Genomic DNA, 19,703 nt, shown 5'->3' with positions numbered 1-19,703 from the left:
GCGTGAGATGCAGCGTCCGGTTAGCAGTCGGACAAGCCTGCTGATCAGGGTAAAGGATCTCAAGCCTTAGAATGAAATGAAATCATCCAGGGGGGACGTTGTTCATAAATAAGAGAAGACTGGGGCTTCCTTCAAACTTGTCTCAAGTCACAGCCAGTAAGAGATCCAGCCTGCTGGTGTCCCTTTTTACTTCAGAACCAGCTTCTGTGTTTTCTTGAGACACCCTAATTGGAAAACTTGACCTTTCCTCCTTAGTTTCTATGGATCATATGTTATAAAAAGTTGGAGATTTGTTTTGCTTTTTACTTTTCCTTGGAAATCCTTAGCACTTTCTTTCACATTCTCTACCTTAGCCGGGGGGTTATTTTCTCATGCTGCTGAACTATTCATGTGACTTCCAGACCTTTCTCTTATAATCCGTCATATACATCAATCAGTCTTAATTATGATCTGAATAACAGTTTCATCCTGTTACATTTGTTGCTCAAATCAATGTTGCTGCTGTGAATCCCCACAGGAAAATAACCAAAATATTCATTTAGGAAATTCGTGCCCTCCAGAATACTTCGAACCCTGTGTTACCTTATTAGGGTTACTTTATTAGCTTATTTCCTGCTGTTTCCCCCGGGTTTTGCTAGGTAGGTGTTGTTCGGGCCACCGCATGGTGTGCTGACTCTTGGCTCTGCACACTCAGCTTAGCTGGGAAGCGCCTTGGCCTCTGTGTTACTCTTGTTCTGTGTTGGGGGCCTGTGTCCACACTGTCACCCTGGGAGCCTTCGGTCCCCTCTCCGGCCTGTGGTGGTCTTTTCATACCAATTCTCTTGTGCCCCATATTCACCTTCTTGGTACCGTTCGCTCAAGGGCACGTGTCGCACATGTCAGAACCGTACAGAACGCCTTCCCTTTGTCACGCTTGGTGCTACGCACCGAGGGAGTTGGATGCCGAGGTCCCCAAGGAGCTCGGTGTAGTGAAGGATGTGGATATCCGAGAGACTCGTTTTACAAAGGGTGGCACAGCTCTTCTGAATGGAGCCCCATGGACCTCCCGAGATGGGAGGCCTGGCATTTAGAGCTAATCCTACAAAGCCCGGTGCTGTCACCGTCAGCTGGCAGACATTGTGACAGCATCCCTGACTTGACAGCAGGTTTGTGAACTGGGGAAGCTGTAGCTTTCTGTTCTTCCTGTCCCTCAATAAAAGGCAAGTGTATTGAGTCAAATGATGTCTTTAACAACCAACTCTAGGAAAACGTAAGACACATGATCTTAAAATGTGAAGAATGGCTGTTGTGTGTCGTTAAGAGGGTGTGCTTATAAGTGTAATAGCAGAAGGAGCTTTTTTCTTTTTTTAATATTTATTTATTTTGAGAGAGCAGGCAAGGGGCAGAGAGCAAGGAGAGAGAGAGAATCCCAGGGAGGCTCTGCACCGTCAGCACAGCCCCTCACGCAGGGCTCAGTCTCCCCAACCGTGAGATCAAGACCTGAGCCGAAATCGAGTCAGATGCTTAACCGACTGCGCCCCCCAGGCGCCCCATAGTGGAAGGAACTTTTAAACTTGGTTTGGAGAAACCACATGGCTCCATAGTTGATTTATCACCTGTGGGTTAGTGGAGGATGTATTAAACTGTTAATTGTAATACTTCAGCGGAAACAGTGTACCTTAGCAGGCGTTACTGCACACGCAGTCAGGAGAGCAGTGTCACGTTTATTAAGGGTCCCTTGCATTTGGAGTCTTAGAATAAAACTCAGGAAATTCTCAAATAGATTTTAGAAACCTGACGTTTTGTTGATGGGTTTAAGACACATTTCGAGACTGCCAGTTGTTCATAGCAGATTAAACACACACATTTACCCACAACTCCACTGAAACGGCAGTGAAGTGCCAGGGCTGTAGTCAGAGGTGCAGAACCCGAGGCGCCAGAGACCGAAGCCTGAGGCACCTGCGGAGAGGACGGTGCTGTGAGGGCCGCTGTCCTTCCCTGGCCAGGGGCCCCTGGGGCCGCACGCGGCTCTGTCGTCGGGAGCCATGTCGTACCCTTGCCGCTGAGGCTCCTCACGTGTATGACTTTCTTATAAATAGGGACGAAGGAAGGGGCGAGCTCCATTTGGGGTGTTGCCCTGGGAATTATCAGCGTGCGTTACTGGGCCACTTTCAGATCCCGTCGCACAGAAAAATAATTCTTCAGGCTGCCTTTTGCTTATAAACCACTAAATGCAAATGGAAAAACTTGATTAATGGTACATTTTTAAAATAAGAAATATGAATAATTTTTAAGCAGTGATCTTTCCAAGTCTCTGCCGATTTTATTTGACTTAAGATCTTGTTTGAAACATACTCAGAAATAGAACATTCAGTTTGTTTCATTCATTTTATTCACTCCTCGGTGAATAGATTCTTACTATGCCTAATAATTTACAGTGTATTTACAGGGCTGTTGTGGTTTTAGGGGAAAATTTTACATGTATACATATTGAGTATTTTAGGAAATTGTGTTCTGGTTAGTTAATTTTGCATGTGCTGTACCATTCTTCTGTTTACCTGTTACCAAAGTCAGTTTTTAAGCTCCTATAAATTTTTTATTGAGTACTTTTCAGTCTATATTTCTTACCAGTGCCATCTTTTGGGTTAAATCTAATGCTCCCTCCCAATATTTAATTTTTAGTTCTTGGCTTATATGTTTATTGCTATCGAACGAGGGAAGAAATAAAAAGCCTAGCCAGATTGGGCAAATTGTAGTTTTGATTATTTAATTTGAAATGGTGTATTCCAGAAATGGAAGTATGCAATTGTGGATAGGAATTTTCAGATAGATTTTGAGAGAAATGGATTTGAGACCTAGGTTTGGAGAATTATTTACTTACAGGTGTTTGTTCAGACTGAGTCTGTCTGCAGAATTACAGTGCTGTCCCTCGAGCTTCAGGGTGAGAAGCCGACAAGCAGAGTACAGGTCAGGTTTGAGATACCTGTTTGTTGAAAACTTGCTCCTTGACTTAAAGGCTTTTGTGACCCACGAGCAGTTTTGCCCTGAGCTCGCTGCTGTCAGCTTTGTGTTCTGGCCAGCTCTGCCGAGGAGAGACGGAGGGAGAGGTGCCACATGGACCAAGGGTGGTCTCGCCACACGCGATTATGTAAGAACAGAATTATTTTTAAAGCGAAATTGAGCCCTAGCTCACCAAATTAATGAATGTGAAAATAGCACCGATGAAAATCATGACCAACTTAAGACGGTGGGTACTGATGGTAACTAACTTGTCCTTCCCCTGAATTGCTGGATTCCGTGATCCGCCCGGGCACATGTGACGAGGGCTTTGAATGTTGCCAGGCTTCTTGAAGCTCAGTCATGTGCTAATGTTGTGAGTCTTTAATAATTCTTATCCCTTGGTTGTAATCAAAATAAAAGTCTATGTAAATGTATGTCATTCATGTCATCCATCTGGTAGAACCAAAGAAAAGAGGGTTAAATTTTTTTTTTTTTAAATTAGCTCCTTGATCAACGGAAGTTCTCGAAGAAAAGTGGACTCTCTTTGAGGCGTGATGGGTTAGCTACTGGGGAGTCTTGGGCACTCTGGATGCGGTGTTTATGACAGATGAGGGAGGGGGTGGGGGAGAAAACTAGGTAGGATGCTATTTTAGCAGTCCAGGCACAGACCCGCTCCCAGTGGGCATTACTCAGTCGTGTGTGTGTGTGTGTGTGTGTGTGTGTGTCTGTTTATTTTTATTTAGAGAGAGAGAGAGTGAGCAGAACAGGGGAGATGCAGAGAGAGAGAGGGCGAGAGAGAGAATCCCAAGCAGGTCAGCACAGAGCCTGATATGGGGCTCGATCTCATGAACTGTGAGATCATGACCAGAGCCAAAATCAAGAGTCAGACGCTTTAACCACCTGAGCCACCCAGGTGCCCCAATTTGTATATTTTGTAGATAGGTTTGAGCATGGATATGAGTCATCCTGATGTTCGCTATGAAGATGGATTTGGAGATTTGGGATGTGGGATGTGACTCATAAAGACATATCAAAAATGACTTCAGTTTTTTGGGCAAAGCTGAGAGATGTTGTCAGTTAGAGTGATCAAGAAAACTAGGGAAAAGGTAGTGTTGGTGGGGTCAGGACTTCTACTTGGGACGTGTTGAGTTCCAGATACTTGCTAGGTAACACCCAGAGATGTTAGGTAGCTTGTTGGTTATTGGAGTTTGGAGAGAAGGAGGCGTATCCAGGCTGGAAACTGAGAATCTGGGAGCCGTCAGTACACAAAGGGCATATAAAATTAGGGGGCAGCGGACATCTCTTGGAAATAAGTAATCGGAGAAGAGAACCAAGCCCTGTGCCCCCAGGATGAGACGGACTATGCAAAGGAGATTGTATAAAATGTTTTTATTTCCAAAAAACTTTTCAATCAACTTTAGATATAACTTATGTAAGACAAAACCACCAGTTCAGTGAGTTTGGACAAATGTATAAACTGTAACTACCATCCAAATCAAGTTGGAGAGCATTTTACTCATCCCCAAAGTTTCTTCCTCTCCCTGTGTGATCAGTCTGGCTCTGTTCCTGCAGCTAGTGATCTGTTTTCTGGCTCTAGAGATGCATTTTCCCTGCTGTACCCTTCTGTATACATGGAACTGTATAGTAAGTAAGCTTTTGTGTCTGCACCCCCCCCCCCTTTTTAAACTCCGCTTAATGTTGTAAAATTCCTCCCTGTCCTTTTTAAAAAACTTTTGTTACTTAATTTTAATAAGAATTAGAATCTGAGACAAAGCACACTGTAAGACATTTATGGAAGAAGCCACAGAAATTTACCAGCAGGAAACTCATTTTGTAACTTTATTTGTTAATTTTTAAGTGTTTATTTGTATTTATTTTTGAGAGAGAGAAGCATGCGTGTGGGGCAGAGAGAAGGAGAGAGAGAATCCCAAGTAGTCTCCACGCTGTCTGCACAGAGCCTGACACGGGGCTCACCCATGAGATCATGACCTGAGCCAAAATCAAGAGTCAGACGGTTAACCGACTGAGCCAACCAGGCACCCCTGTACTTTATTTTTTAATAGAAAGTCGGACTCTGTGAATATCTTAATTAGGATTTTATTTAAGGTGAACTTAAAATATATTTATATATTAAAATATGTATTTATAATCATGGGAGTATTGTGTTAGAATATATCAGTGTGTATATGGGTATGTACATGTATATGCATGTATTTGTGTATACAGATACAATTGTATGTACATGTTTTTGTTTTGTATATACATATATAAAGCAGGCTCCAGGCTCTGAGTTTTCTGCATGAGACTGATGTGGGTCTTGAACTCATGAACTATGAGATCATGACCTGAGCCAGTCAGACGCTTAACCAACAGAGCCACTGAGGCCCCACTGTATAATTTTCTTATATAAGCTATAGTAAAATACAATCTTATGATATGACTCAATATTAAGTATTACATGGTATATATGTTTTAATGACTTTTAATTGCATTTAAAGATGCAAAGTATAGCAATTACTATTTTTACAATGTTTATTTATTTTGAGAGAGAGAGAGAGGACAAGTAGGGGAGGGACAGAGAGGGAGAGAGAGTCCCAAATAGGCTCCGTGCTCAGTGCAGAGCCTGATGTGGAGCTTGATCTCACGATTGTGAGATCATGACATGAGCTGAAATCAAGACTCGGATGCTTTACCAACTGAGCTACCCAGGCGCCCCAAAGTGTAACAATTATAATTTATCTTTTAGAAGTAAAAAGGAACACCAGATTGAAAGAAAAAAATTATTAAGGATTCCATGATGGAAACAAAAGTGATCCTTAGATACTATAATTTTTTAAGGAAAAAAAAATCAGATTACAGCCTAACAGATTGGTCCTTTTATTGCTGAGTGGGTTTCTATTGTACAGAGTCCGTGCACTACAATTGATGTATCCTTTCTCCCGTTTATTAATGGACATTCGGGGTGTTTCAAAATTGGGGCTGTTACGGTTAAAACTTCTAAAACATTTTAGTACAAGTCTTTTCATGGATGTATGTTTTCGTTTCTCCTGCATGTTGTGCAGCAGGAGGAATTTCTGGGGCCCAGGGTAAAAGTGTATGTAATTATCTAGGAGCTGCCAAATGCTTCCAGAGTGGGAATAGGAGTTCTCTCTCTCTCTCTCTCTCTGTATCTCTCTCTCTGTTTCTCTCTCTCTCTCTCTCTCTCTCTCTCTCTCTCTCTCACACACACACACACACACACACCTGCCCCCAGTGCTAACTGCACCTGTTGCTTTAAAGCCTCACCAATGGCTTTGTCATTCTTTGAAGTTTCAGTCATTCTAATGGGTGTGTGGTGATGTCTCTGTGATTTTAATCTGGATTCCTCGTGACTGATGATGTGATACATCTTTCTTACGTTTACTGGCTAGTTGTGCACCTTCTGTTGGGATGTGTCTGTTCAGATCTCTGGACTTGAACTTTATTATCATTTTGTAATTCATTCTTTTTATATTTGGATATAAGTCTTCTGTCAGTTTTATGAATTAGGAGTATTTTCTCCTGACCCGTGACCTGCCTTTTCATTTTCTTAGTGATATTTTTTATTAAGCTTTTAGTTTTAATTCCAGTACAGTTAACATGCAGTGTTACATTCATTTCAGGTATAGAATATGGTGATTCCACACCTCCGTACATTACTCCCTGCTCGTCATGATCAGTGTTACCATAGTGGTGATTTTCAAAGAACAGAACTTTGCAATTTCGATGAAATCTGTTTGTCAAATTTTTGTTTCATAGTTTAGAGCTCTTTGTGTCTTTTCTAAGAAATCCTCATCTGCCCTAAGATTATGAACATTATCTTGTAGAAGTTTTATAGTTTTATTGTTTAGGCTTAGATCACTGATCCATTCTGAGTTAATTTTTGTGTGTGTTATGAATTGAAAGTTGAGATTAACATTTTTCTGTCTGTAGATCCACTTGCCCCAGCATTGTTAACTGTGAATACCACCTCCTCTGTATTGGATTGCAATCCACCCTGTACCTGTGGCTTTATTTCTAGACTGTTCTATTCATTGATCCATGTGACTAACCTTATGCAAGACTTGCACATCAGAATACGGGCTTTCTCCTTATTCTGCCCTCCCCTTCTGTGTATACTTTCCAAGCCCTTGCTTGCTCATATGGTTCTTGTCTTATAGTGTTGCCTGTGTTTTTAAAGCTGTCTCCAAAATTACATAGAAACTCAAAGGCGACAGCTTAGCCAACAGTGTGTTTGAAAGAGACGAGCAAAGTTTCGAGGTTTCACAGCTCGGTGTAAGCACCTGAAAGTATATTTTCAAGACTAAGTATAAGCAGAGGAGGAGGCAGAATAAGAAGATGGTAAATTAGTATTCAGATGTGTGAGCCTTTCCCAAAACTAAGCTTCAGGTCGTCTGGGCTCCCGCATCTTGGAAAGTGAACGGTTTAATTTGATTTTAGCACAGTAAAACAGTTACTCATTTGTTAGATTTTTGTCTTTATTCCAAGTAGCATCTTGAGCCTTTTGGTGACGACGTTACCTCTTTTCCTCGTTTCGGAAGAATTCTTTCTCATTTCCCCTCAGCATTTCTGGTTCCTTAATCCCAGAGTCCCTGAGCTCTGTGTTTTTCCTGAACAGTCTCCACTCTGTATCTGATACCTAAATGATGAGATATTTTAGATGTGGTTTCTCTTTTTGAAACGAGGCAGTAATTTAACAGTTATATTTCTAAAATGAAGAAAATATTCTAGAAGTCTCCAAATGTGCTTGATTTAATTTTGATACGAGTAATAATTGTATCAGGATGTTTTGGGCTGCACAGAGCAGAAATCCCAACTCCTGGTGTATAGAAAGATTTACAGCTCAGGGCAAGAAGTCGTGAGGCAAGGCAGCTCTTTTTGATTAATTCAGCAACTCAGCCTTAATGAGGGCATCAGAAAGTTCTACTGTTTGTTCTACTTTTTTTATTCTGCCTTCCTGGCGTATTGATCTGTCTGTCCTTCAGCTAGCTGCTTTCATAGGTAAAAGGTGGCTGCAGCCCTTACAGATGTAACAGTAGCAAGTGTCATACTTGATAAAGGAGAAAAGCCTTTCCCAAAAGCTCCATGTCAGGTTTCACTGACCAGACCTAAGTCTTGTGCCTACCCGTAAACCAGCAGGGAAGACAGGGTCGCAGTCAATTGAGTTAGAGTCCCTGTGTCTGCCTTTTATGAGGGAGAGGAGAAGGGGTCAGAAGTAATGTAACTCGCTTACCATCACACAGGTAGCAGTACCTCATTTACATCTAGATCGGTTCTGTCTGGTGTGTATTTGCGTGTATGTTTTTGTTTGAAGACACTCAGTGAAATTCTTACCTTGAGCATAGCACTTAGGACAATACCGTGCACACACGTATTGGCCTGTGTGTCTGCTTTCCTCTGCTGCCGTGCGAGTGTGCAAAGCCAAAGGCTTGTCCCCATACTTTGCCCTGTGTGATCTGACTCAGAAGAAAACAACAGAAGTTCACTGTGCTTTTCCATCAGTTAGGAATGCATTTCAATTGCAGATAATACGGAAAAAGAATTCACCACCTAGGATTCTTTCAGGATATTAGGTTATTCAGAATCAATGCAGCAGCCCCGCGAGCCCTTGAAGAAGCCCCTTTCTTTTGTTCTTTCCTGTCTTAGCCTGATTGCCACCTCCCTGGACACAGGAAGGTTGGTGCCACCTCCATCACACCCGTTTTCTAGGCAGAGGGAATTCAAAAGTGTGAAAAGCCACACCAGCTGTGTCTGTCCCCTTTTCTGTTTTCAGGAAAGGTATCTATTACCGTACGTTAGGAATACATAGCGGGGTGCCTGGGTGGCTCAGTCAGTTGAGCACCGACTTCGGCTCAGGTCATGATCTCACCGTTCGTGGTCTTGAGCCCCACGTCAGGCTCTGTGCTGATGGCTTGGAGCCTGGAGCCTGCTTTGGATTCTGTGTCTCCCTCTCTCTGCCTGTCTCCCACTTGTGCTGTTTCTCTCTCAAAAAATAAATAAACACTAAAAAATTTTTATACCAAAAAAAAGAAAAAAAAAAAACATTGTGAGCCACAGGAGTAATTCTAAATTTTCCAATACAGTTTAGACAAGATCGGGCGCCTTCAGGGTGGTATGACCGTTAATACTCACAGTTTAAAAAGTAAAAAATGTATTAATTTTAGTGATTTATTTTAATCTATATATCCAAAATACCATTGTTTCAAAATATAGTCCATGTAAAAATGATTAACAATGTGTCTGAATTCCTTTTTTAAGGCCTCAAAAAGCAGAGTATATCTCTGCACAGCCACAGAGCATCTGCATTTAGACCAGCCACGTTTCAAGTGCTCCGTGACCACATGTGGCCGGGCAGTGGCTCGCTAGGAAATGCTAGCAGCGAGCTGGCTTTCTGGGGAAACGAGATGCGTAAATATACACACACAAGTTTATTATAAGTGTTACTAAGTGTTACTAATATAATGGATATGTAGTTCATAATTTACAAATAATAAGTTTACTATAAATGTTACTAATATAGTGGATATGTAGTTCTTAATTTACAAATAACAATAAAATTTGCAGTACTCTTTATTGTAAATTCCATAGAGCCAATTGATTCTTATAGAATGCTTTCATTGATTTTCGCCGAACCCTTACAGCTCACCTCGGGCTGCAGTTCAACCACAATAGGACATAACCAGACTATAAATGTTTGGTTACCGACCAGCTCAGTAAAGAAGTCGCTTATTTCATGGGCAAACGAATGTAGTTCTAACATGAATGTTGCTTGATACTTCTGTTTATATTAACGAATAAGATGAAAACAAGACCGTGAAGATGTATATTGGAACTTCACTCATCTGTCCATGTGTGACCAACTTCTTTTGCTGCCTTGAGTGATAGGCTTTGCAGAATGGAAGGGTATTTGTCTCTTTGTTATTCACAATATGATGGCTATAGTCCTGGCATCCTCCTAAAAGAGTAATGTGCATTTCCTTCATCCTACCCTGTCATTTTGTTCAGAATTTTAATTCTAATTTGGTCAGTAAACTTGACCGTAAGTAGTTTAGGCTTTAGGGGCCATCACAGTTGCTGTACAGCTGTTTAGCTGTGCTGTTACAGGGCAAAAGCAGCCCTAGACACACAGAAACAAGTGGGCATGGGTGTGGCCAAATACAAAATTTTATTTACAGCACCAGGCAGTGAGCCAGGTTTGGTCTACAGCCTTTTAGCTTGTTGATCCTTGGTTTAAATGATCAGGAAGGTTTATAGCATTTGCCAGTTTTTATAGTGTAAATGTTTCACCATGGTAGCTTTACAGTGACTAACTTGGAGTCTTTGAATGTGGGACTGGGAAGAAGTGCTCAGTAACTCACCATTATATGGTATTTTTGTCATGCAGATGCAGGAGATGTAAGTAGCCTCAGGAGCACAGAAAATAGCAAATGATAAGAAGGAATTGAGAAGTGATGCGTTTTGAATATTTAATGCCTTTGTAATACTGTTTATTTAGTTAAAAATTTTTTTTTGATGTTTATTCAGTTTTTGAGAGACAGAGACAGAGCGTGAGTGGGAGAGGGGCAGAGAGAGAGGGAGACACAGAATCTGAAGCAGGCTCCAGGCTCTGAGCTGTCAGCACAGAGCCCGATGCAGGGCTCGAACCCACAAACCGTGAGATCGTGACCTGAGCCGAAGTCGGACACTTAACTGACTGAGCCACCCAGGCGCCCCTGTTTATTTAGTTTTATGTTCCTATCACTTAATTTTTAATAATGGCTGTGTTTAACAACCAGTTTACGAAAATCCTTGAACTAACAGCTTTTCTGAGCTGCCATGGCCACCATGTTGCACAGCACAGACCTCAGTCTTTCCCAGCAGCCTCAGCAGACTTCTGCACAGATGAGATCTGTGTGTGCTGCCACTCCAGCTGCCGGAGAGCCCGGGAACTGGGCAGTTAGTCTTTTGGCCTTTCTAGTAGAGGAGAGCAGGGGACAGTGGAGATGAAAATGCACATGGAGTTAATCAGCCTAGAGTTTTGTTCTAGAACTTTTCCCATATTATCAGTATGTGTTTATATACACACATTTGTGTAGATGTCTTTTTAATTACTAGTACTGAATTCCATAGTGTTTTCTATTTTATTATTTCCATTTACTTTAACTAATATTATATTGGAGACATTTCAGTGGTTTTCTATTTTTCTGTATTTACGTGCAGTATAAATTTTATGTTACTTATGATAGTACTTTAGTGAATACCTATGTGTATATCCTTGTGAATATATGTAAGTATTTTTATTTTTTGGATAGACTCCAGAAAGTGAAATTGGTAGTTCAGAGAGCATGCCCAGATTCTGATGTATACTGCAAAATCACTGGCCGAAAAAAAGGGCTGTTTAAAATTTTGTTCCCACCAACTACATGTAAGGATGCTTGTTTCCTCACCCAAACTGGATATTGCCTATTTTTAAACTTTTGGCAGTGATGTTGGACAAGAGTTACTCTAATATACATTTCTGGATTATTCCTCTGACTTCCTGATCATTCCTTATCTTGAATCACGTTTCTTTTTTTTAAAGTTTATTTCTTTTTAGTAATCTCTCTACCTATCATGGGACTTGAACCCATGACCTTGAGATTCAGAGTTGCATGCTCCTCCAGCTGAGCCAGCCAGGCGCCCCCCCATTTATTTTTCTCAATGGACTGGCTTTATAATTATTTTTAACTCTGTAATTTCACAGTCTCATCCATTTTCATTTGATTTCTTAATCCTTGTTGCTATGTGGAATTTTTTTTATTTATTAAAGACATTAACCTGCTGTATGTAGTAAACAATTTCTGTTGCTTATTTAATTTTCTGTCGTCTGTCCTATAGAAATTTCCAGTGTTTATGTAGTATTTGTCAGATTTTATCTTCATAGCATTTATGATTTTTGTTATGCTTATCAAGGTTTCCCTATTCCAGGATTTTAGGGACATTCCTTTATATTTTTATTTTGGTACTTTTTTATTACCCTGTTTTTTTACATGGAGATCTGTTCATAATCTGGCTTTTTGTATGTGTGTGTAGTGTGAACCAGGAAACTATTCTATTTTTATTTCTGAGAGGAGAGCTAACTTTCTAACCTCTTTTACCTCATTCATCCTTCTCCCACTCATTTCTGATGCCAGCTTTATAGTCATAAACAAACTTCTAGTTGGATAAGTCTGTTTTTGAACTTCTCTGTTTGGTTAATCTTTTGATCTATTTATGAGACAATGCTACATCATAAATCACTGTGACCATCTGCTGGGATCAGGCAAGTCCTCCTCATTGTGTGTTTACTTAGTTTTCCAGAAGACCTTGAAAGTCAGCTGGTTGGGTCCCACCCGAATATTGTTAGGATATTTGTTGGGATTATGATGTTAAATTTAGAGATTAGTTTGAGAAGAATGGACATTATGTTATTGGGATTTTCAAAATAAGTCTAAAATTAAGTTAATCTATAGTAACACATACACGGTTCCTTCCCACTTCAGAAACTTCCATATCCTTTCCCTCAGGAATCCATAGTGTCTCAGACCAACAGAATACTTATTTTTTTTGTTTTTGATAGATTTTTTTAAAGGCTTTTTAAAAATGTTTGTTTATTTTTGAGAGAGAGAGTGTGAGAGAGAGCGTGCACGCACAAGTCGGGGAGGGGCAGAGAGAGAGAGATCCCAAGCTGGCTCCCCACTGTCAACACAGAGCTCAGTGTGGGGCTTAATCTCATAACCATGAGATCAAGAGTCGGATACTTAACCGACTGAGCCCCCCGGGCGCCCCTGTTATTATTTTTCATGGTTCTTTGTGTTGGCTAGGATCGGCTGAACAGTTTTTGCTTGGATTCTTGCATGGTTGCTACTAACTTTTGGCTGGAGCTGCCGTCATTTGAAAGCTTGACCACTTGACATCCAAAGTGGTTCCCTTCCACGGCCGGCAGCCAATGTTGGCTGTGGGCCAGGAGATCAGCTGGGATTGTTGACTGACAAGTTACCTCTCCATGTGGGCTCCATCTGCTGACACATGATGACTGGGCTCCGCGCGTGCTAAGAACAAGCATTTCAAGAATGAAATGGGGGACGCTGCAAGACTTCTCATGACTGGGCCTCGATGTTTCCGGAAGTCATTTCCATTATATTCCTTGGGGTAAACCAAGTTAGTAAGTCCTACCCAGATTCTAGGGAAGAGAATTATATTCCAGCTTGTACTGTTCAGAGCTGCATGTGTTGAAGGGTGTTTACTGGGGGCAGCGATCCGTACTCTGGTCTGCACAGTTTACAACACATCCTGCATAAAAAGTATTCTCACTTCCTCTCAGGACCCCCAGGGCATCACCTCCTTATGGCCCTCAAGCTTGACACCCCCATCTTGTCATCTGAGCCAGGTTTGCTGTGGATGAGGCTTCTTCAGTGTGGTTCCTCAAGTACAGCTCTTGTGCGTGTGAGGACCAGTGCACTAACGGGGCCAGTCTGTGCACCCCTCCACCCAGCACCCAGCACACGATGGCGAACAGTGGTAGGACACTTGTAGTAGATCCTTCTGTTAAAAAAAGGAGAGGCACGCAAGTCGCTTAGCAGTCTCTGGTCCATAGTAACCGTGGGATCCAGATGGACACCTGTCACCTCTTCCTTGAGTGGTACCCCCATCTAGTCCCTGTGAGTTGGTCTCTGTGGCTCTTTATCCACACCCTGAGCTGCCCTTCCTTTTTATACAAGAAGTAGCCAGCTGTTGCAGTTGAATAGCTTTCTCAGCCCACTACCTACCAGTAAATAACTGGGGACATAAAGATCTCTTCATTTTGAACCGTTTCTCCCTTTGAGTCCAGTCTCGTACAACTGTCTTAAAAACTGATGTGGGCTTCCTGGGTGTCCAGTTATAAATCTCCTGCATTAGCGGTGCCTGGGTGGCTCAGTCAGTTAAGCGTCTGACTTTGGCTCAGGTCATGATCTCACGGTCTGTGGGTTCGAGCCCGGCGTCAGGCTCTGTGCCAATAGTTCAGAGCCTGGAGCCTGTTTCAGATTCTGTGTCTCCCTCTCTCTGACCCTCCCCTGCTCGCACTGTCTCTGTCTCTCTCAAAAATAAATAAAACATTAAAATCAATCAATCAATCTCCTGCATTAGACAGAAGCCACACCCACAGAGCCCTTTCAGACAGTCTCCTCTCTCTTTGGTCTGAAATGCTGTGGGACAGCCCCCTTCAGGTTCTTCAAAACGTTCTTGCCCAGCGGAGGGTCTAAGAGGCATAACCTTGAGATTTGTGGAAACTTGTTTTTTTTTCTGAGAGGTTCTCTAAAGATGTGCCCTTACGTCTCCCTGAGGCGTCGTAAAAGAGTATTCTTGACTCGTCATCACTGTGATTGCTTGAGGAATATTTTGTGACTGGAGAGACCGTCCTGAGCCCTTTCTGTTCTGTTTTTTCTTAAATTTTGCTAAAAACTTGAACACTTGTCGTTGTTATTGCTCTGTACCCGTACTTTGTCGTCTGCCCCGGAAAGGGAGCAGTCAGCACTCCTGGAAGGTGTGTTTTGTATCTTCCACGTCAGAGTGAGCCGCGGCGCTGCGCGGCTTCTGCGGCTCCCGTGACCGCTCCCCCCGCCCTCCGTCCTCACCTGCAGCCTCCCAAGGCCTTTGCTGCTTGCCCTGCCGCCCGCCCCGAAGCCAGTGCTGTGTGCTCCAGGTTTCATTACGGGGGCACCCCGGTTTCTCTTCCGCTGACACCCCCCCACCAAACTGCAGTGGCCTAGAGCAAGCAAGTATATTATTCTGCCAGTGGTTTTGTGGGTCAGGAATTCCGGAAAGGCTCAACGGGATAGATCATCTCTTTGCTAGGGCATCAGCTTCGTCGCTCACATATCTCACGACACGGAGTCTGTCTCTCCCCCCCAACGTGGTGTCTCGTCCTCCAGAGCTTCTGCATGTGGTGATCTCTGCATAGTCACCCTTCTTTCCTGACAGCCAGCTTCCAAAAGGCAGGGGGTAGAAAGGACCAGGCTAACTATGGACATCCTTGGAACTAGCACCGTGTTACTCCTGCCTTAATCCACTGGTCAGAGGAGTTGAAGGTCAACACAGGTTCAAAGTGGATAGAGAAATAGACTCTTGTTCTTAATGGGGAGGGGGAGGGGCGGCAAAAGGTCAGGTTGTAGGAGACCCTATGAAATGAGAGAGACTGTAGCCAGATGTCAATCAGCCACATGAGTTTTAGAAATTATTTTATGTTTGATTTGAGAACTCTGTGTGTCAGTACGCATGGGTGCTATTTTGTCAGAAACAGCTGTCGGGAGTATCTTAGCTTTGTAAAACATTTCAATCAGGAAGCTCTCCTCCTTCCCCCCCCCCCACCTCAGGAATAATTCAAATAGGTCAAAATTACCTGTTTGTCTGAAGCTTAAAAGATCTCTTTCATAAAACTACCTAAATTGCCTACACAAGAAACTTATTAGCTGAATATATTGGTTTTTACCCTATTGATTTCTTCTATATTATTAATGTTTTACAAAGTCTGTCCCCAGATTGAGAACATTTGAATATTTATCCACGTTTCCTGTGTGTTCTGGTTTTAATGTTGTACAGCAATTCTTTTAATTCTTTTTTTTTTTTTTTTAATTTTTATTTTTGAGAGCGAGAGAGAGTTTGCATGGGGGGGTGGGGAGACACAGACTCTGAAACAGGCTACGGGCCCCTAGCTGTCAACACAGAGCCCAACTTGGGGCTCGATCCCACGGACTGCAAGATCATGACCTGAGCTGAAGTTGGATGCTTAACTGACTGAGCCACCCAGGCGCCCCTTAATGCTGTACAGTAATTCTTTAGTTCATCTGGAATTATCTTGTTAACTATTTAGACGATAATCCATCCCTGGTAATTTGCATTGCAGCCTTTTTTATTTTTTACATTTATTTATTTTTGAGAGACAGAGAGAAAAGGAGTCCAAGTCGGGGAGGGGCAGAGAGAGAAGGAGACACAGAATCTGAAACAGGCTCCAGGGTCTGAGTTGTCAGCACAGAGCCCAGCGCAGGGCTGGAACTCACAAATTTGTGAGATCATGACCTGAGCGGAGGTCCAGGCGGCCCAGGCCGCAGCCTTTATCCTCTGTAATGTTAAGTGTTCCAGAATCTGTTTCTGTTCTCTTCTGTTGATATGTAAATTATTTTCCATACTATGTGTTTAAGTATTGTAACTGTCTCAAGTACCTGGAGATGTGAAAATCACTAAGTGTTTATGCCTACAATATGGGAATAAATGCTACCTTATCCCACACTAAGGACATATGATTTTTAAACTGTTAAAAGCAAGAATTTGTTTAATGTATGATTTAGCCAAGTATTTTAGTGCAAAATTGTGGTTTTCTAAAAAGGAAGAATAAATAAACACCAATACTCACAGTTTTATATTTGTGAACATGAGTTTCAAATATATAATTTGGTTTATGGAGGTCTTCCAGAAGGAAAAAAATTAATGAAAGCATTGACTAAGTGGATTTGCCATTGAAGTTGTTACAAAGGTCAAGTAACTAGATACTGGTAAAGAATTTTTACAACTTATTGAAGAAAGCTGTTTGTGGAATAGTTCTAGAAATATTTAATTTTTGAACCATACCCAATGGTTAATAAAATATTTTAAAATGTATTCTTTAACAAAATGAATCTTTAAATTTCACTAATCTGGTTTGTTTTTGTTTTCCAGATATTGTTTTCTGTTTGCTTTGGGATACCTCACAGTGTGCCAAATTACTAGAGTCTATATCTTTGATTATGGACAATATTCTGCTGATTTTTCAGGGTAAGAGTAAAACTTTGATTCAGTAGCCTGTTTTATCTGCTGTCACATTGGTAGAGGGACAGCGTGTGGCTGCATTTAGTAGTTCTGATGAAACGCTGTCGACAAATATTTTAGTTGAAAAATTGTCTAAGAGTTGAGACGTTCTCCTTTGGTAAAGTGGTCTTTTGTAAGTGCTGTATAAGTCACAGAAATAACCGGTCCTTTTAAATCGACTTACGTAAAATTTCTAAATGTGTAGCAATTGAATTTGTCGTGTGGCATTCTGATCTTGGAGGCATTTTCTAATTTTACAGAAATTTCTTCAATCAGCTGTTAACTGTTGAAAACCAGCCCCCTTCAGCCTGAATCCTTGACTCTCTCTCTCTCTCTCTCTCTGTGATCTCCTGAGCGAACCACTTTCTTACGGTCATTCACCGACTTCTCTGTAAGATCTGGTCACTTCTGCTTCTCAACACTCCTCGGCTGAGCCCGTCCTCTGACTTTTCTAGAGAAGACATTGGAATATGTATTTGAGTTGTATGCATTTTCCTCTTGTGGAATGTTCTACATTCATATGTCTAGCATTCAGCCCAGTAGTGGAAACAACTTCTGGCTTTTTTGTTCCTTCAGAGGGCATGTCGTCCCTCCCTGGTGCTCTTCATCCTGTAACACACAGAGTATCTCTTCCAGCGTAAGCGTAGTCTGGGTCCTTAAGGGCTGTCTTGCTCACCACCTTTATATAAAGGGACCTTTGCTAAGGATGAGCAGAGTAGAAAAAATAAAGAAAGTCATGTCATCTCTGAACAAAAGTTATTCAGCATTAGAAATGGACCAAAGTTGTATGAGCTTAGAGAAAAATTACTGCTATGAAACAAGAGAATTTTAGAAACTGAAATTTTCTTTTTCTCCTTAATGGGATTCAAGTAGATTGTACTTTTTTAAAAAAAATTTTTTTTTAACATTTATTACTGAGATACAGAGAGAGACAGAGCATGAGCATGGGAAGGGCAGAGAGAGGGGAGACACAGAATCTGAAGCAGGCTCCAGGCCCTGAGCTGTGAGCCCAGAGCCCAACGTGGGGCTCGAACCCACAAACTGTGAGATCATGGCCTGAGCTGAAGTTGGATGCTTAACCAACTGAGCCACCCAGCCACCCCAGATTTTACTTTTTTAAAACAGATTTTAAAAAATAGATTTTGATGAAAGGAGATTGCATGCAAAAGAACAAAAAGCCAATACAAACTGATTAAACACACTTTACAAACTAGTTAAATTCACGATCTATTGGGTAGAATAGAGAAATATACCTGGAGTTCAGAAGCAACGAATAGATGCTGACGGTCTAGCTTATAAATAATAGATACTGTTGAATAGAAAGAGCTAACGGACAGAATCAGGAAGTCTGTTGGGGCACTGAAAATCTCTATGAACTTGAAGGTGTAAGTCCAGTCACACGTTGTCATCTGGGCATAATGAAAGGAGGAACTAGTTGTGAATGTTTACAAGAGTCATGGTCATTTAGACAGTTTAATCTTCCTGGGAACAGTTACCCTACTGGTCTTATTCGTCAGCGTATCTGTAGTGTTTAGCACATAGTGACATTAAATAAATACTTTCTCGATCAATAATAATACCTCAGTTAAGAGGAAAGTAAAAAATACAATGAGAAAAATGGGGGAAAATTGCAAACAGTGTAGAAAACCTGAGCAATGTGGGCAAAGCTTTGCTAAGATTAATTCAGAGCTTTAGTGGGCGCCCGGGTGGCTCAGTTGGTTAAGCGTCCTGCTTCAGCTCAGGTCATGATCTCATGGTTTGTGGGTTCAAGCCCCACATCGGGCTCTGTGCTGACAGCATGGAGCCTGAAGCCTGCTTCTGATCTCCTTCTCTGTGTCTCCTTCTCTCTCTGCCCCTCCCCTTGAAAATAAACATTAAAAAAAAAATTCAGAGCTTCAGTGCTTGTGGTACAGTGAAGAATGAATTAAGCATATAGTATGAAATAGAAACAAAAAGAATACTCTTGACTAATTCAGTTTACGCATGTAGATAACAGAAATGTTAACATTAGCCACTAGAAGTTAATACTGTAAAATCATGAATTTTCAAAGGGCCTTCCTGAGTGCTAGGACCCTGCAGCCACGTTCCAGGGACACTAAGCAGGTGACGCCGTGCCCTCTAGTCTCACTTCAACCACAACTGCTCTACTCTAGTTTCTATTTGAGGACTCCACATGACGCTTCACTTAACAAATACTGCTTATGTTTTTAAACTGCCAGATTTATTCTTTTTTTTTTATTTTTTTAAATGTTTTATTTATTTCTGAGAGAGAGAGAGAGAGACAGTGTGAGCAGGGGAGGGTCAGAGAGAGATGGAGACACAGAATCCAAAGCAGGCTCCAGGCTCTGAGCTGTCAGCACAGAGCCCAACGCGGGGCTCGAACCCACGAACCGTGAGATCATGACCTGAGCAGAAGTTGGACACTTAACCGACTGAGCCCCCCAGGTGCCCCATAAGCTGCCAGGTTTAAAAAGCGGTCTAACATAGCTAAATTGAGTTCATCCATGCGGTTCATGTGAGTGCAGATTTGCATGACGCAGGGTTTCCTGGGCCCTCACAGCTGCTCCTTTGGTTGATCTCGTCATCACCTTTCTTATTTCTCTAACCTGATACTCTAAACGTGTTGCTCTCTAGCTGGAGAAAGGCTAACAGCTGTTAAAATGTCATAATTTCAGTGGCTTAACATAATAGATGTTTATTTCTCAGTCACGTTGACAGTCCACAGAAGGAGGAGCCTTTGCTTCACACAGTCGTTTAGGGAAGTTTCTTTCTTAGGGCTTCGCCTCCTTCAGTATCTCTGGAATCCTCTTTTTTTTTTAATTTTTATTTTTGAGAGAGACAGGACAGACAGAGCACAAGTAGGGGAGGAGCAGAGAGAGAGGGAGAGA

The 19,703-nt window shown here is 41.8% G+C and overlaps 1 protein-coding gene across 1 annotated transcript in view; it reads left to right on the top strand.

The window, feature by feature from the left end:
• Nucleotides 1–19,703, top strand: part of MBOAT2 (membrane bound O-acyltransferase domain containing 2) — a 125,854-nt gene that overhangs the window by 72,826 nt on the left and 33,325 nt on the right. The window contains exon 4 of the mRNA XM_039231017.1: nucleotides 16,687–16,782. Coding sequence (XP_039086948.1) covers nucleotides 16,687–16,782 — 96 coding nt within the window. The remainder of the gene's footprint in view (nucleotides 1–16,686; nucleotides 16,783–19,703) is intronic.

Source organism: Hyaena hyaena, unplaced genomic scaffold, assembly GCF_003009895.1.
Source record: "Hyaena hyaena isolate Hyena2069 unplaced genomic scaffold, ASM300989v1 scaffold_53, whole genome shotgun sequence".
Classification (NCBI taxonomy): domain Eukaryota; kingdom Metazoa; phylum Chordata; class Mammalia; order Carnivora; family Hyaenidae; genus Hyaena; species Hyaena hyaena.
Note: the sequence above shows the minus strand (reverse complement) of the source record. Positions and strands in the feature narration are given on the sequence as shown.